This window comes from Thalassophryne amazonica, chromosome 12, assembly GCF_902500255.1.
Source record: "Thalassophryne amazonica chromosome 12, fThaAma1.1, whole genome shotgun sequence".
Lineage (NCBI taxonomy): Eukaryota > Metazoa > Chordata > Actinopteri > Batrachoidiformes > Batrachoididae > Thalassophryne > Thalassophryne amazonica.
In genome coordinates, this window is record NC_047114.1 from 79,908,347 (window position 1) to 79,933,245 (window position 24,899).

At 42.9% G+C, this 24,899-nt stretch overlaps 1 protein-coding gene across 5 annotated transcripts in view; it reads right to left on the reverse strand.

Moving 5' to 3' along the window:
• The window catches only part of LOC117521436 (calcium/calmodulin-dependent 3',5'-cyclic nucleotide phosphodiesterase 1C-like), a 303,704-nt gene that overhangs the window by 77,493 nt on the left and 201,312 nt on the right, over positions 1 to 24,899 (reverse strand). For all 5 annotated transcript variants that reach the window (XM_034182731.1, XM_034182730.1, XM_034182732.1 and 2 more), the window contains one exon: positions 1,084 to 1,197. In XM_034182731.1, the coding sequence (XP_034038622.1) occupies positions 1,084 to 1,197 (114 nt within the window). The remainder of the gene's footprint in view (positions 1 to 1,083; positions 1,198 to 24,899) is intronic.

The following is a 24,899-nucleotide window of genomic DNA, read 5'->3' on the forward strand; positions in this document are numbered from 1 at the left end:
TTAATTTAAGTTTTTCAAGCTTCTTTAGTTTGCCTCCATTCCACTCATTAATGTTCATGCACAATATTACCTTAATTTTCTCTCGCTCTCTCTCTCTCACACACACACACACACACACACACACACACACACACACACACACACACACACACACACACACACACACACACACACACACACACACACACACACACTCTCTCTCTCTCTCACTCTCACATGCTCTCTCTCTCTCTCTCACACACACACACACACTCACTCTCACATGCTCTCTCTCTCTCACGCTCTCTCTCTCTCACACTCTCTCTCTCGCTCTCTCTCTCTCTCACACACACACACACACACACACACACACACACACACACACACACACACACACACACACACACACACACACACACACACACACTCTCTCTCTCACACTCTCTCTCTCTCTTTCTCTCTTGGAAGGTGGTGTGAAGTACATAATGTTCTTTTGTCAATTGAAGAATTTTTACATATTTTGAAAGAGTGTAAATTTGGTGATATTTTCTATTTTGTTAAGGGGGTGTCATTGTGAACCCCAGGATCTGTTTGTCTGAAGATAATGGCAGTTCAGTACAGTTTGGTGTACTATGTGTGTAATTGGTGTCAAATGGTGAAATGTTCTTTGCTCAAGACCTTGAGTGTTGTATTTGATACTGTTCCTTTCCAAAGTAGAAATGGGGCCTAATATAGTTGTAAATGGTTAACTTTATCTGTAAAACTGCTGATTTTGAGAAGGACATGAAATGATTATTGTGGAATTGTAGTAATTTTCCGACTGTTCACTTGAATGCCTGTACTGGACAAGGCAAGGGAATCTATTGGCACAGCAGCCCCACCAAGACTGTTTTACACCAGCTGCCACTGTTTAAATCATTAACTTTATTCTTGCCTCCTGAATCTTACTGGTAGAACTGCCTGTAACCAAAATAAGAATTGCAAGCCAAGGTTGCCCAAATATTGACACCCATACAATTTACATGTCAAGATCCATCTGTTGTATTCTTGACAATAAATAAACCCTGCCTGTACTTGAGGAGAGAGTATGCTCGGTTTCTTTACCTTGTCTCCTCAATGTAAACTGATTCCAACACCGATGCAGCATACTCAAGGTTTTTCTTGAGGTCAGTGAGGGATGCTTCTCCTCTCTCCAGTTGTTTCACCAGACATCTTAACCTAAAAAAGAGAATGTGTTAAAAATCATGCAGGATTCTGATGTGTCAGCTTAAACAATAAAAAAAGTGAATGAATGGACAATTATTCTGTTATGGATTCCTGCTTTAAAACAAAATAGTTTTATGCAAATATGACACAATCATGCTACCAAAAAAAATGCCATAAAAATTTAAATTTGTGCAAAGAGAAAATTGAAGATAGTGTATATACAAAATTATCCCTATGTGTCAGAATACATGGTCGCGTGGCACAGAAGGTGGGTGGACACAAATGCAAACTGTCAGACGATACGTAAGATGTAATAATAAGCTTTATCTCAAAAACAGTCCAGGGTCTGGTACACAGAAAGGCAGGCAGTGTAGCAAAGGTACAGATGAGGGCAAGGCAAAAATACGTGGTCAGGAACTGGCTGAGGTCAAAGGCACGGAGAGACACAATATCAGAGGTTGAGGCAGAAGGCAAAATCCAGATAAACAGAATGAGGTCAAAAAACACTATGAGGCTAACAAGACAAGATCAAGGCTAGAATGAAGATACAAAGATCAACGAGCTGGCACTGCAGTGAGGGAAGTGAGGGCTTAAATAACAGGTGATGTAACAAGGTGCAGGTGTAATCGAGGGTTCTGGAAGGAGGTGTGAGGGAGGATAAGAGGCAAGAGAGAGAGAGAGAGTGAGTGAAAATGAAGCATATCAAAAGCAAGAGGAGTCAGTGAATGAAAACCAATGGTGAAAGTATAACGTGCCCACAGACTAACAAAAGGATGTTTCCTTTTGTTGGTCAAAATAAAGGGCAAACTAGGAAACAGAGTGACAGACCTAAAAATAGCACAAGAATAATAAAAAACTATAAACAAGACTAGAACCAAATTTGAATATGACAGCACAAACACAGGAAATAAGATAGAACAGATTATAACCCAAACTAGAACAGAATGTAGCTGAAGTATAACTAATAACCATCACAGAAAATAAGAAACCATACTATGGAATGACCAGAAAATAAAGAAAGAACAGAAACAAAACCACAACTTACAGCAAAATAGATAATGGAATGACTTGAACAAGTGATCACAGGAAACAATACCAAAACCAAAAAGAATACAAGATAATAAAATGCCAAAGATACATAATAAACAGAACCAGAGAAAACATAACACAAAATGATCATAAAAGGGCAACCAAGAGGGTCAAATAAGGGGAGGCAGGCGACAACAGGGTACAAACCCATAACCTCACCCCGTGCCAGGACCCACCCTGACACTATGTCAGAACGAACAAATCAAAACAAGGTTATAAAACTCCAACTGCTAATTTCAGACCCAATGCACATAAAGTTTTCACATCAAGCACAGAAAGAATCCCTTCCAAATATCAGGAGCTGAGGACGGAGTGTGCACCCCACCAGTGTGGGAGGCAGTCCATGGAACTTTTCCTGACTTTTGCTGAGTGGTGTGTCTGCTCAGGAGGACTTGCCTTTTAAAGCAACCAAGTGGGATCTACAATCATACAAGGAGCGCCAAGTTGTAACATGGCCAGTTATGACGCAAAATAAAGGCAAACATATGGCCTCAGAGTTTCACTGTGTGAAGTCTGCTACTGAAACACTTGTAATTTTCTTCTGGCTATCGGTAAATGTATTGACAGCTGTTCCAGATATTAAGCCAAACAGCTATGCCAACAACACAACACAACACTAAAGAAATTGAACACTACATCAATTTGTGCACATTTTAATCTTTGTATAACATCCCACCTCTTGCGGTTTTTCAGTTCTATTTGCTCTTAAACAGTGGGTCTGCAGTTTTCCTGAATTACTGAGCATAAATGCGATAGTAGGAAGTTTCAGATGATCAACCTCATTGATTATATTCTCCATAACTATGGTTGGACACATATTTATGTGAACACATAATTGAATTCTTGTTGTTCAGGTGCACATGAAGAAGAAGAAGAATTCACCATATCATAAGTGGCATTCACATTCAAGGCTTTATGCTGAATCTCGCTGGTTTGAGAAAAAGGTACTTATGAACCAAAAAGGACATTTTTGGGGGGCATACTGCACAACAAAATAGAGGAATGCATACACACAACAATAAAACTGTCATTTACTGTTTGTAAGAACCAAATAATTTAACCCAGATCATCAAGTTATGCAAGTGTAGATGCTGGTGGGAGCTGGGCTTACACTGGTCAGAGTAAGAACATGTTATGTGCCCATGGCCACTGTCCACCATGTTTATTTTTACTTGGCTGAAAGGTGACACTGACTTATTAAGACAATGCAACACAAAGACGTGAGAAATGTGAAAAAATACACAAAATATGACCTATTTTCTCTCTTGCAAAGCAACCACGAAGCATATATGCATTTGTTGGGGCTGTTTGTGTGTGTGTCTGTGTGTGTAGATGTTTGTAGTTTAGCCTTCTTGCTTTAATTATAAGGTTTTAAGAAAAAATATTATATTAACCATTTAGAAATTAAAGCTATTTTTATAGTCTATCCATTTGTAGAAGCCATAAGTAATTGAACAGAAACTGAAGTAAATATAAGAGTTATTGCTCATACAAATCATCACATTTCCAGCCAGTTTTCTTCTGATGAATTAGGGGACGGAAACATTTACATTTCTACATCATTGAATGTTGAATGATCTACACTGAAGAGAAGAAATAGACAGTGAGACCTCACTGTCTTACTTCTTGTAGTCAATCCCCAGATTTTGTAGTGAGGAGCGGATGACAGTCTATGATTTTCCCTGGACGGGAAGTCAGTTCATTAATGGTTAATTCCCAAGCCAAGGCTCGTACCCATTTACAGCTGGGTAGACTAGAATGATGGAGATTAAGCTTTTTCCACAAGGATACAGACAGATAGCCTGACAGAGAAAATTTAGCTGATGTATCAGCAGTTACATAGCTTCACAGTGGAGTGACATTCTTCAAAGTTTGCTAGAAGGCATATGAGATATAAAAGCCTAATCTGATCTATCTGAATAAATCATTCTGTGTTCCACTCCATAATGAAGCTGTCACTGGTAGCGCATGAGTCAAAAGTTGCACTAGGTACAGTTTCTTCACGCGCATGCACATAAAGTTATAACTCCATCAGAGTTGTCTGAATTTCCTGGAAATGTTTATGTATCCATCCCCTGACTTGTTCAAAGAAAACTGTCCATAAAAGTGATTATTTGTATTAGGAACAATAACCCAAATCAGCATTATCAACACACATATGCTCTGAATGATTCAAATCTTCCAAAGTTCACACATACCTACTTTAATGTGAATTTGGTCAATTTGCACATAAAGTGCGCATGAAGCAAAAATCGTGTGCAGAACGTGTAAAATCACAGCTACCTCATACACCTGTTGCTACAAGTATTTGCGCTCATCAGCAGCTGAAAGACAGTGTGCGCTGTGAGAGCCCATCAATCTCTCTCGCGGTAGGTGTCGGCCAAATTCCAGGTGTCACACATGAATATCTAACACCACTCGCATGGCACTTAGAAAATGTGTGGCCATTCGCACTGTTAACACGACAACAGTCAGCAGGCAATTACTGTTGAGCTGGCAGTGAAATTTGTGGAGCTGTGTCCTCCGACAGAAGTGGCTGTGGAGACCTGTCATTCTGGACATCCCATCTGGACAACACGGACTGTGTTTGGATGGACATGGACTAACAACTGCCCACTGTGACGTACGTGTGTCTGCTTGCTGTCATCACATGGACATAAATAAAAACATATATCAGTGTGGCAATGGGCTGCAGCAAGTACACGCGCGCACGCTGCAGCCCATTGGCACGCTGCCCCCAGGTTGAAACAGACCATCAGATCATAACACGCAGTGGGCAATCTGACTGTCACGTCACCCACTTGAGCTCTGTTCCATATGACATGGCATCAGTCCTGCCCCGTCCACAAGACATGCATGTCAAGCAGGGCACGCATGCGGACCTGGGAGCAGCCTGGCAATGTCTGCGCTGTGCGCACGCTCGCTCACTACAGCCCATCACCACAACGATATATGTTTTTATTTATGTCCATGTAAGGACAGCAAGCAGACACATGTTCATCACAGTGGGCAGTTGTTACTTCATGTCTGTCCAGTCACAGTACATGTTGTCCAGCTGGGACATCCAGATCCACAGCTTCCCACAGCTGCTTCTGTCGGCAGCCACACCTCCTGCCAGTTCAGCACACACACCAACGTGTCAGTGTGTTTGTTTGCAAAGCCACACTCGTGGATAACTTAGACAAATTTCACATCCAGCTCGACAGTGATTGTCTGCAGACTGTTTTTGTGATGATAGTGTGAATGGCCACACATTTTCTAAGTGCCAAGTGAGCGGTGTTAGATGTTTGTGCGTGTCACCTGGAATTTGGCCAACACCTGCCGTGAGAGGGGTCGATGCATAGCACAGCGCACACTTTGTCTTTCATTCGCCGGTGTGCGCAAATAGTTGTAGCAACAGGTGTATGAGGCAACTACGATTTTACACATTTTGCACACGATTCCTGCTTCATGCACACTTTATGCGCAAATTGACCAAATATGCACATTGTGTGAAGGGGCCCTAAACAAAGCATAGAAGCTGCATTATCGGAGCATTCGATTCATTTATACACATAAATCAGCAACTTTAAGCAGCGTTAGTGATCACATTGTTTCGTGGATGATACATGTGGGATGCCAAAGTGGAGAAAGCTAATTTGATTTAATTTCAGCACAGGAGTAGCAACCACACATCACATTTACTCTCCAGCTTTTCCAATGGAATTGTAAGATCCTAAAGGATGTGCTGGGTGGAATAAATTAGTAGGTTTTATATATATATATGCTATTTAAATAAATAATACCCTTACACAGAATATAGAGTCTATATAAAAACCCCAGATATGGACAGGTTGCCGATGGTATACTATGTGTGTTGTATGGCCATGCAAGCTATAGGTTTTGCAAGTATTGATCAGTATGATCCAAGAGGAACAGTAGTAATCAATAAACCAGTATGTCTAGTATTTATATTGTGTATTTATATTGCAAACTGATTTGTTTTTTTTTTTTTTACTTTCACTTTTGATACTCTGTAGCAGCCCGTCTGCTCTGTGTCAGCCTGATCCCGTCAGATCTCAGAAGCTAAGCAGTGCAGCATCTGGTTAGTACTTGGATGGCAGACTTCTTCAAAACACCAACAGCTGTGTGTTTCTCCAGGTTACACTGGAGTTGCGTCAGGAAGGGCATCCGGTGTAAAACTAACTACCAATGCAGATTTGGCTGTATCCGCTGTGGCGACCCCGACCACACGCACACACACACAAAAAACACAGGGGCAGCCGAATGGTCAACAATAACAACTTTTGATACTCTGTGTGCTTCTTACCCTGTGTGCTGCTATATAATGCTGTTGGAATCTCAATTTCCCTGAGGAAGCCTTCCCAAGGGATCAATAAAGTTATATCTAATCTAATCTAATCTAGTCTTTTTACTATTAACTATATACTTGCAGAGGGTTATTTGCTTGTTTCTGATGTCTCATCTTCCATCTGACAGTTGTAACAGTTTAGGAACTGTCAGCGTCAACTGTCAGTAAAGACTGTTTTTCTTCATGGGCTCCCCTTTGTCTTCTTTACTTCATACTATGGGGGCATTTTATACTGTGAGAGCATAATACAGTATATGGACACAAGTTCTTTCTTTTGCTTTCCACCTATTTTGTAGCCCTGTTTGCTACAAAATTCTTTCAAAACCTTTACTTTCCAGCACTCAAAATCTTCAACATTTACATTCGTGTCAGCCCTTATAGGGTGTTTTGGGTAGTTGTGAAGTCTGACTGGGTTCTGCGTACACCCCGCAGACTGAGATCCTGAATTTTGTTATTCTTCTATTTACTTTGCACATTTATTTATCAGCTCTGAGAAACAAATGGTCTTAACTCAGAAATGGGTAATTTTTTTTTTTTTTTTTAAGCCCTCTGACTTAAATCTAAAAGTCTACACTGCAAGCACATTTTCATTGCTCCATTTCAACCCCGTTGTGGTGCTCTACAGAAGCATAATTACAAAAATGGCATCACTTTCCAAATACTTATGGACCCAAATGTACCTTTACACAAACAAGATGAAATATATTCCTGAGGGCTATTTTCAGAAACACAAGGCAAGGACTGGTTGAAGGATTTGCTGCCTCTCTAGAATCACTCGACATGTGATTTGGTTTGTACTAATGATGGTTATTAAGAACATCTGTGAGCCGGCGAGCTTCCCTGCTAATATCAGAGAACAGCAAAAAAAAAAAAAAACCCACCCTGCCTGCTCCAACAAAGCTTCTTGTTAGACTGCATTTCAAAATAAAATGTTGAAATTTTCTCTGCTGCTCCTTTGATTGCCATCACGTCTCAGCCGCGGCGCTTTCTGACATGCGGCGCCTATTTGCAAAGATCATGTTGAATGGCATCAGCACATGCACTGAGACAAATATTTATATCTGCCAGACACTCATCAGAAACTCCAGGCCTTTGTTTATTTGACAGCAGAAGAAGCTGAATAGCCAAATTAAATTGCACTGAGCATTTTCTGGATACAGAGAAACCTAAGGAGGTTTTTAAGTGAAGACTCAAATGAAATAATTACTGTTTCTTAAAAATAAATAGCTAAAAAAAAAATCATGCCATTGTCTGTGCATTGAAGGATGCAAAATGGAATTAAAATATAAAATAACTTAAAACTAGACAGAATGTGGGACTATTTGTTCCCACCAAAAAGAAAATCTGTTCCAACCAAAGCAAAATAATCTAATTTCTTGCTGTTACCAAATGAGCCAATAAAATGGCTTAAGAGCATGAGTCAGATCCAAACTATTGGCGACTGTCAAGTGAGGAATTTACTCCAGAGAAAAAGATGGTTGAGCAAAAAAGCAATAGTTGTACAAACTTTCATTATGCCATCTCTTGATTCACATTCAAATGTCTCGTAGAAAAGCAGAAAATAACATGTAAAACAAAACTGCACATATATGTCAATATTGGCAGGGAAGTACAGTTGCTTACGTAAGGTTACATACACCATGGCTGACTTTACCAAACAATATGTGTGCTAAATTTCCACATATCATTGGACTGCATTGCTCGAGAATCTTTCCATTGGATGCAGAAAATCTAAGGTCTTTATAGTGCTGCCTCACATTCCCCAATTTACATGAGATGGGCACCTTTGTGATCCTCCCTGCTGCCTAACGTCCAGGACACCACTTCTCTCTCACCTTGGAGATAATAGTAAATGGACTGCATTTATAGAAGCACAAAGCGCTTTACAATGATGCCTTGCATTCACCCATTCACACAAACACACTCACACACCGATGTTAGGGTGCTGCCATGCAAGGTGCTCACTACTCACCTGGAGCAACTAGAGGATTAAGGACCTTTCCCAAGGGCCCTTAGTGATTTTCCAGTCAGGCTGGGGTTTGAACCGAGGATCCTCTGGTCTCAAGCCCAACGCTTAACCACTAGACCATCACCTCCCTATCTATCCCCTTCAGAGATAGTTGCAAAACCTTCTGAATGACCAATGTACATAATTTATGTTTAACTGGATATGGTTAGATTCTATTTCATTGCCTCTTGATAGAACCAGTGCCTTCTTGCTGCCTTTAGGTCCAAGGGGCCAACAAATAAATAAATCATTCAATAAATAAATGATAATAATAATAATAATAATAATAATAATACTCACTCACTCATCTTCAACCGCTTAATGTAATGAAGGGTTGTGGGGGCTGGAGCCCATCCCAGCAGTCATGAAGCGTGAGGCGGGGTGCACCCTGGACAGGACATCAGTCTGTCACTGGGCCACATATAGACAAACAAACAAAGCCACACCCACATGCACACCAACAGACAATTTAAAGTTTCCAAACCACCTAATCTGCATGTCCGTGGATGTGGGAGGAAACCAGAGCACCCAGAGATAACCCACGCGAACACAGGGGGAACACACAAACTCCACACAGAAAGGCCACAGGTGGGAATCGAACCCATGACCGTCTCGTCACGAGAGCAACAGCCCCTACCACAAAGCCACCGTGCTGCTCTAATAATAAAAAAAATCTAAAGCAAGTGCCATAGAAATGCAATCAAATGCAAACAATTTTCTTTGTGAGAAACCAAGTTATAAAATTTTGATTAAAAAAAAAAATATTTCAAGAGCGTGCCGTGCATGTTTCCTTTCACCTTAACACAACTCTGTTGTGCAAAAGTGAAATGTTACTGAAAGAGGTGCAGTCACAAAAGGCTCAAGGCTCTGCCTGCACACTCGCGCAATAAACCACAAAGCAAAATACACTTCCAGATTTGACTCACGCTTTTGCTTGCTGAGCGTCACCTGCTGCTTCCCTCGTCTTCCTCGTCAGAATTCTGCTGTCCAAATAAATCTGGCCTTGATAACTGTGTTTGCATTATGGCATTTTTGTGTTTTTTATGAATCCCACAGAATTTCATGAATTCAACAGAAGTTACACACTATGGTGTTCCCATGGCTGTGCGCTGTCTCGTGTATTGTCGTGGGGTTGGCGTGCTCCCACCCCATGGTATAGCAACCGCAGGTGTCGTGAGAGTAGAGGGGAGCAGACAGCTCACAGCCCCGCAGAGCTCCATATCTGGGGGCCAAGGTCTTTAATGTGTGCTTCCCAGCCTTATGTGATGTCTCCAGTTTGACAGGTTAGTATTTTTCACAGCGTGGGTCAGCCAGGGTTCCTCATGAAAATTTGACCTAAGCAGGTGTGACTTTATAGCGTCGAGCTATGAGCTCAAACGCAAGAGAGCATGTTTCAGAGCTGTCCTGCTATTGTAGGAGAACTTAATGTCCTACTTTACCCAACCCTATCTCATGCCATTTCGTGATGGCATCACAAAAAGTAAATGAATCTATTAATTTGTGATACTGTCACGAAAAGCGCCACAATTTTGTGATGGGAGCACAAATTCATTTTGTGATGGTTAGGGTGCTCCTTATTTTGCAAAGTTTTGAAATTTAATTCTTTGACAACAGCAGACAGCAGAGAACATATTCTCATGACACAATAGAATACAACAACAAAAAACAAGAAATATAAATAATGCAATATCATCAACTGCCACTTCCACCTTAAGCTAGTCAACATGCAACTGACTCTTGCTTACTTTTAGCCAAAATTGCTAACGTTCATCTTGTATTTTCGTCAAGCTATATTGAACAATGAACAACAAAGGTGGACGTTGAAACGTCATTGGAGGTTTACACTACGACCACTGGGTAAAATGTTGTATTAAAAATTAATATCACCAGCAACATATGTTGTAAGTCCTGCTTGGGGGACACACTTCTACAGCCTGCTCTGCTGATGTTCTGGGCCCCCTGAGTTCCAACATTCAGTCCTGTGTCAGAAGTTGGGGTGATTTTTGACCAACATTTTAAATTTGATTAGCAGATCAGTGCTGTTGTTAAAACAAGTTTTTTTTTTTTTTCCAATTCCGCCTCTTGGCCAAGCCCAAGCCCTATTTTTCTTGGATTGACCTCGAGAAGGTTATCCATGCCTTTGTTACAAGTAGGTTAGACTGCTGTACGTCGGCGTGGATCAGACCTCTCTTAACCATCTTCAGCTTATTCAGAACACTGTTGCTTGTCTTCTTTCGGGCGAGAAAAAGCGCGACCATATTACACCAGTTTTGACCTCACTCCACTGGCTCCTGGTCCAATATCGTGTTGATTTTAAACTTCTTTTAATTGTTTTTAAAGCCCTCAATGGCCTAGTCCCTGTGTACCTTCCCAAGCTTCTGCTCCATTAAACCCCAAACAGAATCTCAGGGTCTTCTGACCAGCTGTTGTTGTTGGTGCCTAAAACAAGTTTAAAGACTAGAGGTGACAGGGCTTCTGCGGCAGCTGCCCCCAGGCTTTGGAATACTCTCTCCTTCCATATTAGATCCTTCCTGACCTAGAGACTTTTAAATCTTCCTCACAAACCCACTCTTTTCTATGGCGTTTCCCAAATAAGCAAATGCATCTCTATTTTCTATTCATTTTTTTTTCTTTTTATTGCTTGCTGCAATTTTATTTTTAACTTATGTATTTATTACTGGGTGTAACCTGGTACCCATTTTTATTGTACAGCACTTTGGTCGACTGCTGTCATTTTAAATGTGTTTTAGAAATAAAGTTTGAGTTGAACTGAGCTGAGTAATTGTAAAATGCAAGAGTGTTTTCATAATGGCAAAATATAGTTTTTAGAGTTGGAAAAAACATGATTTGAGTTTAATTACAGCTCCAGCACGGGAACCTCACAGACACCGAGACATTCCAGCAGATTGTGGAAAAGAGATATCAGTCATACAGCAACAAATGATTGACATCATTTTAATGAATGAAAAAGGTTGTTTTAAAAAAGTGAAATTGCCTTTAAATAAGCTGCTGCAGCTGTCAAAACTCTTTGCATGGCAGTAAAGGAGAAAAATTTTGTTTGAGCTAAAGGGAATGAATGCATTTGATGAAAAATGTAGTCACTGCCTCTGTTCCACTGAGGCTGAGGCCTGGAAGGCGTGTAATCAATAGACTGGGGTCAATGTAATCATCTGGAATGATTAACGTGCATTTAGGGAACACACACACACACACACACACACGCGCGGACAAAACAGTTTGGACAGGAAACAAGAGCTGTAAAACACGGTGACTCAGTTAACTGTGGTACCGCATATTCTACAGCTTCCACTGTGAGTAAGAAATGTGTCAAAAATGGACATTTTCATCAGACAGATGCTACAAACTTTCAAATATAAACAAGATCAGGAATGTGATTCTGATCGAGGGTCCTATTTTGATGATTTTTGGTGCACTGTCTGATGCATTTGAGATGTCCGTCCCAACATTAATCTGCACACAAATCTGAGTACAAGCTAGGATGGAGGGAGTAAAGGCTATCAGCTTAGTCACCTAAGTAGTCCAACGTGTGATTTGGGTACAACATGAAATAAACCAATCACATTGTCACCTGTTATTGCCATTAAAAACGCAAGTGCATTAGGTGTGAGAGGTTTTCTGGTCAGGACCACAGATGGTCCCTGAGACTTGTTTAAGTTGTAGTTGGATCAGCTGGACTTTGAGACAGATCTCACACACAAATACCTGAATAAGGACAACAAGCTCAAGGGATTCCACAAGGAGACACCTGCAGCTCCTATAATGTAAAATAAAAACGTTCACTCTGATTCAAACATCAGAGATGCAAAAGATGCATGCAAACCACATTAAAAGAAGAACACAATAATCAGATAACCTGTAAGCATTCACCCTATTGAGATATCCCATAATCCCTTGCGCGCCAGAGTCACTGTAGTCAAAACAACAGAGAAACCACATGACGACAATTGCAAATAAACATTATGCTACCAAAATGTAATTTCTTTATGCTTTTCACCACGTTAATAAGAGACTGCATGCATCAGACCCTGAAAACGTACTAAAACAAAATATTCCAAATAATCTGAGTCTCGCGCTGAGCAGCTGATTATTTTTGGGTGGAACTTTTGTTCGTGTGCACGTGCCCGCCTGGGCTGCTTTGACTTACGGACAATGACTGCATATTAGCAGCTGGCTCACAGCTGCACCAGATATAGAGCATGTAGGAGACGTGCTCCAGAGTTACTGCGAGGATAAGTACTCACAAACAAGTTTGAAGAGGTAGCCGGTAAGAAATGCTTGTTTATTTACTTAATGCTGGTGGATTGTCACATGTGGGCTGTGGTAGATTTTGCTAAGACTTTTACTACCAGTCTAAGTACTTGTGGTTTAGATGTGCGCATTAAACAGCTAATGCGTGCTGGCTGAGATGCCTGGACATTGAAATACGCGGTGTGCAGCCTCGGTGGCATGTGATCTGTTTGGCGTTTGTGATGAGTTAAAATAATATTGGTTTGGTGACTGTGTGCATTCTTAGTGGTTCGAGAAGGTTTGCTTTGGATGTATTTATTTGATAAAACAAAGTAAATGTTAAAGGGCAAGTAATCTTGGTTGTTTGGCATTGTGCAATGTAGTACAGATGGTTGCCCAGTTCTGGATCACCTTTTTTAAAGTCCCGCTATACAGAGCCATAATGCAACTGAATGTCCTTTATTGTGTATTGTTGTATTGGGTATTTGGATGTTATTTAGCTGAAAAGGTCTGGATGGAGTAGCGCTTCTACTTAAAGTGTGAAGCCGCATTATGTGTGGCGCAAACATTTGCCAGAAATCACTTTTGCCAGTTCTGGATCATGACACTCTGTGTCACTTTGGGGGCATTCCTGGCATCTGGCTGGAGCGCTTCTAATGCAGAATGATACACACTGTGCCCGAGAATGTGTTTTGAACACAAAATCATAGAAATAATACTTATTAAATGAGAATTTACTTTGTTTCGAAAAGCACCGAAGTGTGGAGGTGAGATTTCTCCCGAATTAAAAAGTAAAATCCCCCATTCACGCCCATTCGTGATATTGAGATGACCCCCAAAGTCCACAAGGCTCACAACTACAGACACGAGGCTGCTGCTTCAGTGATCCGCAACCGGCAAATTTTCGCGTCGGAGATAAATGTGCGCAGCAATTAAACAGCAAGACATAACACACTGACATTTTCTACCCAAGTAAGTAAGTATTTTCCCACTCTAGAACCAAAAACACCGAACGGCTAACTCACCTTTGCTACGTTTTAGAGATTGTTACTTTAAAACTTGCAGGAATGAGTGAGTCAGAAAAGGCGCGCACACCGCAGACAGCTGTCCTTCTGATTCCATCACAAGGACAGCTGGATCCGGACGAGCTTGTGGTCGTTTGTAGACAAAACATCAATCTTTCCATTGGTACCAAGTATTAGCTTATTCGTGCTGATTACGAGAAACGGCGGCACAAAAACTACAGCAGTGATCCGTAACTGGCAATGATCCGGAACTGGGCAAGTGACTGTAGTTGTGAAAATTAATTATTAGTTGGACTTTATAAATTAATTAATAGTATTTGGTAATCATGCAGCTGATTTTAGACTTTGAATTGTGCTAAATGAGTTAAAGTGAGCTGTTTGAGATTTTTAGTTATGCATAGAAATTAATTACCATTTTGATATGAATTTATTGTGGTTTATAATTTTCATTGTAAATAAGGTGTATGTGTATCTGTGTTTAAGGTTTTTACCTGGCTTTGTGGGAAATGAAGAAACATAAGTAAACTCCTAATAAAGGAAAGAAACTTAATGCTTCAGCCTGAGTAAATCCATGCAAATCTTCAACTTGTGGGTACACCTTTTTTCAAGTGTGGGACACTGCGCAGTTAATGTACACTTGACAGTAAAAACCGGCTGTGCAAAGCTCTAAAGCCCAGCGCCCAACGATCAAGCTCTAAAGCCCAGCGCCCAACTCTCAAAGCTCTAAAGCCCACTGCCCAATGCTCAAAGCTCTAAAGCCCAACGCTCAAAGCTCTAAAGCCCAGCGCCCAACGCTCAAAGCTCAAAAGCCCAGCGCCCAACGCTCAAAGCTTAAAGCTCTAAAGCTCAGTTCAAAATGGCAGACTCAAAGAGCCTGCAGCAGCTGAAAACCAGCAGGGCTACCGCTAAAAGGCAGTTCACTCGGCTGGCCAATGCAATAACCAGAATGTGCAAGAGCCTGTCAGTGGATGAGTTAAAGGAGTCCTTCGGCAGGATTGCGGTAGAGGCTGATGAAGTCATTGATGGAAATGATGACCTGGAAGCTGCATCCTTAGATGCTTGGGGTGGAGAGGCCAACTCCTCCACAAAAGAGGGAATGTATAAGGACATCAAAAGCACGGCAAGAGAATGTGAGGGGAAGCTGGAGGAGGTGCAAGGTATAATTCAGAAGACTATATGGAATTATTTTGGGCACCCAGAGCTCTCCACCCGCCTCGAATTGGCAGAGGAAGAGTGTGAGAGAGTATCCTCGGCTGCACCAGGAGTAAAACTGGAGGCATATGACTTTACGCTTAACCAGTTAGAAATACGGGTGGCCTCGGCTAAAGAAGCATATTATCTGTGGAACTGATGGGCCCCCGAGGAGGAGAAAGGAGACTTTCAGCGCCGGATAAAAGTACTTGAGGTTCACTTGGCTAAACTTGTAGCTGGGAAATTGCTTTGATACAAGCGAAAGTGGAACATGAAGACAGTCGGGCCACAGTGCCCTGCGTCCAGTCACCAGCCATTAGGCTAAGGCCGACTGCTCTCCCTAGATTTGATGGGAATAAAAGGAACTTCCATAGTTGGATGAAAGACTGGGAGGCGCTCCAGAGGCAAGGAGAGCCTACGGGTTCCAATGAGGTCCGCAAGTTCCAGTTGTTGGACAGTCTAGATGAGAAGGTGGCTCAGGATCTCCGGCTGTCAACTTGTGGGACAGCAAATGAGATTTTCCGCATACTTGAAAATCGTTTTGGGAATAAATCCACTATAGCTTTGGACATAGTCGAGGAGCTCCAGGCGCTGCCCCCGGTAAGAGGTCACCAAGCAAAGAAAATTGTAGACCTTATACGGGTGGTTGAGAAGGTGCTAAATGATCCAAGTGAACTGGGTGATACAGGAGCTTTGAAAAATCCGCTAATGACAAAATCCTTGGAGAGCAAGTTGCCGGAAGTCCTTAAGAAGGAGTGGCTTATGTTTGTAGTAGAAAGGAGGAGTGTGGGAGCACAGGAAGACCGCTTTGACATGCTGCTTTCATTTCTTAAAAGTCAAGAGGCAATTTATGAGGAGTTGGAGCAATGGAGGGAGGACGAACCCTCTAGGAAGGAGCCTAAAACCAGGTCTGCCAATCTCCCAGAAGCTTGCATTATCTGTGGGGAAAGTGGGCACAAGCGGCGACTGTCTCGGTGCAAAAAGTTTAAAGTTCTCAATCTGGTGGAAAAAAAGGAAGCTATCCGAACGTTTGGGGCCTGCAACAATTGCCTTGAGGTCCATGATGATGGAGAGTGTAAGACCACCTTCCTTTACAAAAATGAGAGCTGTAAAGCAGGGGTTGCTGCTGAGCATCATTACCTTCTGTGTCCCACTCCTGGGAGGAAGATTTTACCCAAAAAAGGTGGTCCAAAGGTAGACAGAGTTGGACAAAGTGGGAAAAGGTGCACCGAAGACCAGGAAGATTTTATGTCAAAACTGCCCCCAGAGCTGGCCCAGCAGTGCCGAAAGGTCTTTTGTAATATGGCAGTAAGAACTCTGAACTCAGCAGTGTGTGAGGGCTTGCGAAGGGATCAGACCCTGCAGGAGTTTCCTGTTTTGATGATGATCCTTGAAGTTACGGCGAATGCTGGCCAAAGAATAGGAATGCTGATAGACCTGGCTTCTGATACAAATTATATAACGCATGAGGCAGCTGGGGAGTTAAATCTAAAGAGCGAGGATGTGACTTTGGTGATTCATGGTGTAGGAGGCATGCAGGTTTCTGTGGAGACAAAGCGATACCTTTTGAAGATCAGGGTTAGTACCCCAAAAGGTAGCCTGAAGTCCCACCAACTTGTAAGCTATGGGCTGGATAGTATTGCTGAAATCCACCACCATGTGTCCCTTAATAAAATACAAGTGATCTTCCCAGATATCCCTCTTGGAGAACTGGTGAGGCCCAGAAAGATAAAGTTACTCATTGGTCACATTTGAGGCTCATTGTGCCTCAAAAAGTGCGTCCAATTGGAGATCTCGTTTTGTGGGATGGGCCACTGGGGAAAACTGTGGCAGGTACCCACCCAGATCTTTTTGAAGAAGCTAGTATAACTGCTCATACCTCAAGAATGCACTTTTCCCGCTCCATGCGAACAGCTGCTGTGATGTATCAGGAGCATATCTGCAAGGGCCCAGACCAGGCTCCTCAGGTCACGCTGGCGAGCAGGTCAACCGTTAGCCGAAATTTTCTGGAATGGTGGAAATGGGACAGTATTGGTGCCGCCTGCGTGCCGAAGTGTGGGGGTTGCCGCTGTGGAAAGTGCCAGCCAGGAGGGAAAGAGATGACCCTCTCGGAGGAGCGGGAGCTTGAGCAAGTGAGGAATGGATTGACTTATACCCTTGGAGACCATCACTGCAACGAGCCTCACTGGCATGCCAGATATCCTTGGGTTGAGGATCCTGTAACCTTGCCCAACAACCGCAGAGTAGTGGAGGCAACATTTTTGAGAACAGAGCGGGAGTTGTCTAAGGACCCAGAATGGAAGTCGGCTTATATGGCTCAAGTGCATGAAATGGTTGAGGGGGGAGCTGCTGTCAAGTTGTCACAGAACATTCTGGAGAGTTGGACTGGTCCTGTTTGGTACATCAGCCACCTCAAACCCTCATTCCATCACTATGCCAGTATGGCTCATCTGGAACAGTAGTCAGAAGTGTAAAGGGCAAAGTTTGAACTATCTCCTCATCAAAGGACCTGATGTGCTGAACAACATACGCGCCATCCTCCTGAGACTTCGGCAAGGAGTTTTTGCTGCCCTTGGTGACATAACAAAAATGTACGAGGTCTGTTAGAAAAGTATCCGACCTTTTTATTTTTTTCAAAAACCTGATGGATTTAAATCACATGTGCTTGCATGAGCCAACATTGAACCTTCGTGCGCATGCGTGATTTTTTCACGCCTATCCGAGAAATTGCGGAAGAGGTGGACATCAGCACTTTTTTGGCACATTCCACTGTGACAAGATTTGGCCATGTGTCGTGACATGCTCACCTCTTCCACCATTGGCAAGATTCAGTCGGCTTTCGGTGGCTTTTCAGTTGTGTGACTATCCGAGAAATTGTGGACGAGGTGAGCATGTCACATGTCCTGTGACACTTCAACACGGAGGCGCTTTTGCTGCGCCATCAGCTTCGTGCTGATGAATTTCTCTGCAACTCTTTTCATGGCAAAATCTTCTGTCACAGTGGAATGTGCCGAAAAAGTGCTGATGTCCACCTCTTCCGCAATTTCTCAGATAGTCACATGACAGTCCCACATCATCACAGTGTTCACTTTGGAAATGATCTGGTCACTTCAGCATGTTGATGGCCGACCGGAGTGCGGCGCGCTCTCCACCATTGTGCAGCTGTCTTTAAACCGGTTGTACCACTCCTTAATCTGTGTGATGCCTATAGCATTGTCACTGAAAGCCGTCTGAATAATCTGAATGGTTTCCATCTGGCTGTCGCCCAGTTTCTGGCAAAATTTGATGCAGTCGCGCTGCTCCAGTCGTTCCACCATTTCCTTGCAAAGAAAAAACGATGAGAGACTCCACCCATCCTCACACAAAGGCTGCTTACAAGCAAATGATGCAACCGACAGGAGTGAAAAAAAATCACGCATGCGCACGAAGGTTCAAGGTTGGCTCATGCAAGCACACGTGATTCAAATCCATCAGGTTTTTAAAAAAATAAAAAGGTCGGATACTTTTCTAACAGACCTCGTATAACTCAGTCTGGCTTGAAGAGCGAGAGGTGCATCTCCATCGCTTTTTATGGAGATACTCTGAAGAAGATGAAATTGCTGAATATGCGATAACCAGAGTCAACATAGGCGATAAACCTGCCGGTTGTATCGCTCAAGTCGCCATGCGAGAGACTGCTAACCTGCCAGTGTTCTCTCATTTCACAGAAGAGCGGCGAGTGCTGGAGGAAGATATGTATGTGGATGACGTACTCCCCTCTTGTAATGACCGGGATCAGTTGAAATGTATAACGGCAAATGTTGGACGAATCCTAAAAGCAGGTGGATTTAAGTTGAAGCCGTGGGTCTTCTCTGGTCAAAGTGGGAGGGACCCCTACGACCCAAAGATTGCCAGTCGATACGCCAGTGATACGCCAGTCGAAGATGAGCTCCACTTTATGGTCTCGGTAATGCTGCGTTTACACATAACCACGACAAGTCACGAATGCCATGAAGTACACATTCTTGGCCGCTGATCACGAATGTGATGATTCGGGGCAGCGGAGGCAGGTGTCCTCAGGAACTGCTGCAACCTGTAACCACATGTTATGATTAATGGCACGTGCTGCTGGAGAATTATCAGGAACCATTACGCACGGTCGAGAATAGTGTTCCGTGTTGTTGCGTGCTATTGCGCGTAACAGCGCATCGTTAAATTCTGTCACATTGTGAACGAGGTGAATTGTCTCCACACACACACACACACCCATATTCATCCAACCGAATTCAGATCACTCCAGTTTTTCAGAAGAATTTTGTGACTGCATGCGTAGTTGGGCTCTGTGCCATGGAGTGGCGCAGAGAGGAGGAGGAGGACAGAGCCAGATGTGTGGCTTCATGCGGCTCTTGTCTCGCGCATTTTCCCAAACATCAGGCACATGCAGGAGGTGGAACACCTGCAGGAGCGCGCTGAAGAGCACTGAAATTAGACTTTTAGCCGACTTGGTGTCAGCAGTCAAACTGAATGCGATGCAGCAGGGTTTAATTGTGCGCATGCTTCTTCCTCCGCCAGACTGGAGGAGGTGCAGAGATGTCTGGCTGCATGTGAGTCTCCTCTCGCTCCTATGGTTCCTCTGGCTCAGACTTGTTCTCCCGCTCATCGGTTACAACAGCAGGTGGAACACCTGCAGGTGCATCCTGAGGAGCTTCAGCAGGAACTGTGGAATGACATTTGGAGCTGAGTTTAATTGTGCGCATGTGACAGAAAACTGATTTGTCGTGGCGCGCAGTGAAATGTGACGCTGCATTACAAATCGTGTCAAAACATGACAGTTTCCGTGTCACCTCGTAATAACGCGTGACAGTTTGGGCTCCAAGAACCATCACAGGAACCACTACGAACGTTGTCACGTTCTATTAAGGCTCAATACTCATCAAGATGGATCAATACGCTCAGTTGCCACCTCCATGATGTGAGACGAAATGAGGGTGGTGTGTGACATTCATGGAAGATTTTTTGACAGGCAAAAACATGCTCCACGAATATCAAGAATATCACGCACCAACACGCACTATTAAGAAACCTATTCAGATGCGTTAAGTCACATTAAGAATGTCAGGAATGTGTCACAAATAACGGAAAAATGACATTCGTAACGCGTCTTGGTTATGTGTAAACGCACCTTAAACTTCTCAAAAAAACACCAGAAGATGAGACTAGGGGAGCATTTGTCGGAGGAGGAAGTGAGACAGCATACACCAAATCCTCTGACCCGACAGGAGTTGCTGAGTCAGGTGGCTGGATTGTTTGACCCCCTTGGGCTTGTAACTCCCATTAAGCAGAAAGAGGCAATTTTTGGTAGGAAAGCTTTCCAGGAGGCAAAGGCTCAAGGAAATGGAGCAGATGTCACATGGGACACAGCATTGTCGGATGGCCTTCAGAAGGATGCCATCAATCTGCTGGAGAGCTATGCTGAGCTGGGCAAGCTTAGGTTCCTTAGAGCATTAACATCTCTCGAGGCAGAGACTGAACCCTCTGGCATCACATTTTCAGATGGAAGTGAACACTCTTATGGAGCTGTTCTTTACCTGAGATGGGAATGTTGCCAAGGAAGTGTTGTGCGGCTTATCAAGTCGAAAGCTAAGCTCACTCCATTAGACCATAAGGGTGACGCTGTGAAAGCTGAGGTCTGTGGAGCTGTTTATGCCGCTAGACTGAAGAAGTACTTCCAAAGACACTGCAGGATTTGGGTGAAGAAGTGGTACCATCTGGTGGATAGCCAGGCTGTTTTAGGTGCAGTACAGAGGGAGAGCTATGGATATCAGACCTTCTTTGCAAACAGAATTGGCAAAATCCAGAGCAGTACCAGCAATCAGGATTGGTGGTGGATCCCAGGATCATTGAACATCGCAGATATCATCACAAGAGGAGCTGGACTTGGGGACATGGGTTTGGGCTCTGAGTGGCAGAGTGGGCCAAGGTTTTTATACCTTTCAGAGATTGAATGGCCAGTGAAATCTGCAAAGGATGTTGCTGCGGCTGCAAGGGATGGTATTATTAGACTGCAGAAGAAAGCATTTGTAGCTGCTGCAACTTGAGGCAGCACAGATGAATGAGAGATAACCACAGTCCCTGTCCAGCTGGGCCAGCATAGACCTCCCCATGAAGGTGCCAGAAACGCACTTATCGATGTCACACAGTTTAGTGACCTGAGCAAGCTGTTGAGGACATTTGCTTTTGTTTGGAGGGCAGTAAAGAGGTTCCTTCGTGCCAAGACTGGAGGAAGATCAAAGTGGGAGGCGGTCCCATTGCAAGGTTTCCCCACTCTGTTAGAGTGAGAGGACACCTTCCGTGATTTGTGCCTGGCAGTTCAGAAGGGCGTAATCTTTCCTAGTACCATCATAGACAGACTTGTTGTGTATAAGGATGGAGCTAGTGGGCTGCTGGTGTGTGGGGGCCGAATTCAACACTTTAAAGAGGATAAAATCGGTGTACCGCTCTTACCTTCTGCTGGCTTGGGGTCCTCTTGGCATGTGAAAGCCATCAGAAGGGGCATGAAGGGACTGCTGGAACATTGCTAAGGATGAGGAAAAGAGCTTGGATTGTGCAAGGGCAAAGACTTGCTGAAAGAGCTGTAAACTCATGCATTGTATGCAGGAAGATGAAGGCGCGGTTGTGTCAGCAGGTGATGGGTGAATTACCTGTCGAGAGAACCAGGCCTGCTGCTCCCTTTCAGTTTACAGCAGTTGATATGTTTGGGCCCTACATTGTGAAGGATGATGTTAAAAGAAGAGTGACTATGAAAGTATGGGGAGTCCTATTTAGTTGTATGGCAGGTCGAGCTCTCCATATTGAACTGGTCAGCAGCATGTCTTCCGAAAGTTTTCTTATGGCTTACCAAAGGTTTGTTGCTCTCCGAGGACAAATACTGCAGGCTTGGAGGAGAATACAGCCAGGAGTGGAACTGGTTGGTCTTGGAAGGTGCTACCGGCTGACTCACCGCATCGTAATGGTGCAGCTTAAGCAGCTGTGCGGGTTGCAAAGAGAGCTCTGCAAAGCTTGGGTAAAACAGCTGACCTTAACTTTAATGAGTTTCTCACCGTGCTCCAACTAGCAGCTAATTTGGCCAATGAATGACCCATTGATGCAAGGGTCCAGTGCCAAGAAGACTGCATTCATTATGTTACACCAAATTCGCTATTGATGGGACGGGCATCTCGAGAAGGCGACTTCAGTACGTTCAGTTTTGAAAACTATCCAAATCAAATCAAATCAGTTTTATTTATATAGTGCCAAATCATAACAAACAGTTGCCCCAAGGCGCTTTATAAGAGACTTCAAGAAATACAGACTCAAGTTAATGCTTTCTGGAGATCCTGGTCGCAGCTTGCTGGCCCTTACCTCTTTATAAGAAGTAAGTGGCATACTGCAGAGAGGAACGTTGCTGTTGGAGATGTGGTTTGGCTGTGTGATCAGAGTGCCTTGTGCGGTCAGTTCCGGCTCAGGAGGGTCGTTACTGCAGTTCCAGACCGTAAAGGAGTCGTGAGGGATGTGGATGTTCTCGTCACGCCGGGACACGCAGTTCCATTAAGATCTACGCCTGACAGCTCTGTACCCCAGGATCAGAAGGGAAGGCTCAATGGTACAGTACTTCACAGGGACGTGAGGCATCTCATTGTCCTTCTTACAGTGGAGGAGCAAGGCGGCGATGTCAAGGAGGTATGATGTGTGCGACCTTCATCGCGGGACGCTTGAAGCTCCAGTGGGAGGTGTCGCGCTGAGCAGCTGATTATTTTTGGGTGGAACTTTTGTTCGTGTGCACGTGCCCACCTGGGCTGCTTTGACTTACGGACAATGACTGCATATTAGAAGCCGGCTCACAGCTGCACCAGATATAGAGCATGTAGGAGATGTGCTCCAGAGTTACTGCGGGGATAAGTACTCACAAACAAGTTTGAAGAGGCAGCTGCTAAGAAATGCTTGTTTATTTACTTAATGCTGGTGGATTGTCACGTGTGGGCTGTGGTAGATTGTGCTAAGACTTTTACTACCAGTCTAAGTACTTGTGGTTTAGATGTGGGCATTAAACAGCTAATGCGTGCTGGCTGAGATGCCTGGACATTGAAATATGCGGTGTGCAGCCTCGGTGGCATGTGATCTGTTTGGCGTTTGTGATGAGTTAAAATAATATTGGTTTGGTGACTGTGTGCATTCTTAGTGGTTCAAGAAGTGCCTTTGTTTGCTTTGGATGTATTTATTTGATTAAACAAAGTAAATGTTTTAGTTATGCATAGAAATTAATTACCATTTTGATATGAATTTATTGTGGTTTATAATTTTCATTGTAAATAAGGTGTATGTGTATCTGTGTTTAAGGTTTTTCCTGGCTTTGTGGGAAATGAAGAAACATAAGTAAGCTCCTAATAAAGGAAAGAAAGGAAAGAAACTTCAGCTTGAGTAAATCCATGCAAATGTTCAACTTGTGGGTACACCTCTTTTCAAGTGTGGGGCACCGCGCAGTTAATGTACACTTGACACAGAGTCTACTACTTTTAATCTGCATGGAATTTAATAAATGCAAACTGATTTTCAGACATTTTATATATATTACTCTTTGAACAAAAACAGGACAAACAGTGTTGTGAAGGACAATAAGCAGGGCGTTAAAGAGCAAACTTCACTTTTGCCCCAGAATGACACGAACAGGAAGCGATCACGGCTCAAAGCAATTCCCACTGAAAATAACGGAGAAACAACCTGAGCTTCTCACATGCTTACATAAAACAAACACAATAACGTCTATTAACCCAGATAATATATTCACAAGAGTTTTAGGCATAATATACAAAGAGTTTTATGTTGAGATGTTAATGGTGTTGTCTGTGTGCAGCGTTAGCAGACCGTCTCAATGCAGTTCTCAATATTCATGACATTTCGCAGCGTGGCGACCTCTCGCAAGATTTTGCAGGATTTACAACCTCAATAGGGCGAATATCACTTAATTAGATATTTATATGCTGGTATGTGTTTAAAATAATTTATATCCAAATATATAAGCTTTTTAATATAGTACCCCGAGTATTTGAACAAGGAACAACTTGCAAAATATATTCAGTAGAATATATTTACATATATTTGTCACGCCTATTTAATAGACAAAATAAATTATTATTTTGTCTATTAACAATTTATTTTTCTTCAAATCAGAAACTGTAGCCAGTAGCAAAGGAACTACTAGGAAATTGCATATGGATGCTTGAAATATACTTGGCTCCTGTCTGTCAGGGCCCCTTAATGGCTCCGGACTTGCAAAACTACTAGATCCACCACTGCTCAGGGCCTATCTAGCAGTTACTTACGTTGATATTCTATTCAATCTAATAAAATTATGCACACATTTCAATCTTTAAAGTGCTCACTCAAAGTGGGCTGTGATACATTTCAATTGCAGTGTAGAAGGGTATTCAGAGCACACATATCTCCATCAAGGCCATACGACTGATCGCATTATCATCATCAACTGACAGAAGATAAAGTCCTGGAAATTCTAGATGTTTATGATGTCAAAATATAAATTAACGATGTGTAATTTTTTAAAAATTAACAAAATATGTCAGGAAACACATTTATTCCTTCCTTTCTGTCTCATTTCGCTGCACAAGAGAGTCAGAAAAATGATTGAATTGTATATAAATATACATTAACGTGATGCCATGTCATTGGTGGACAGTTTTCAATAAGGACAGCGACACTACACTAAATCATTCTGTTAAAGATGATGATCTAACTAAAGATTACAAACACGGTTACAGTGAAAGCAAGA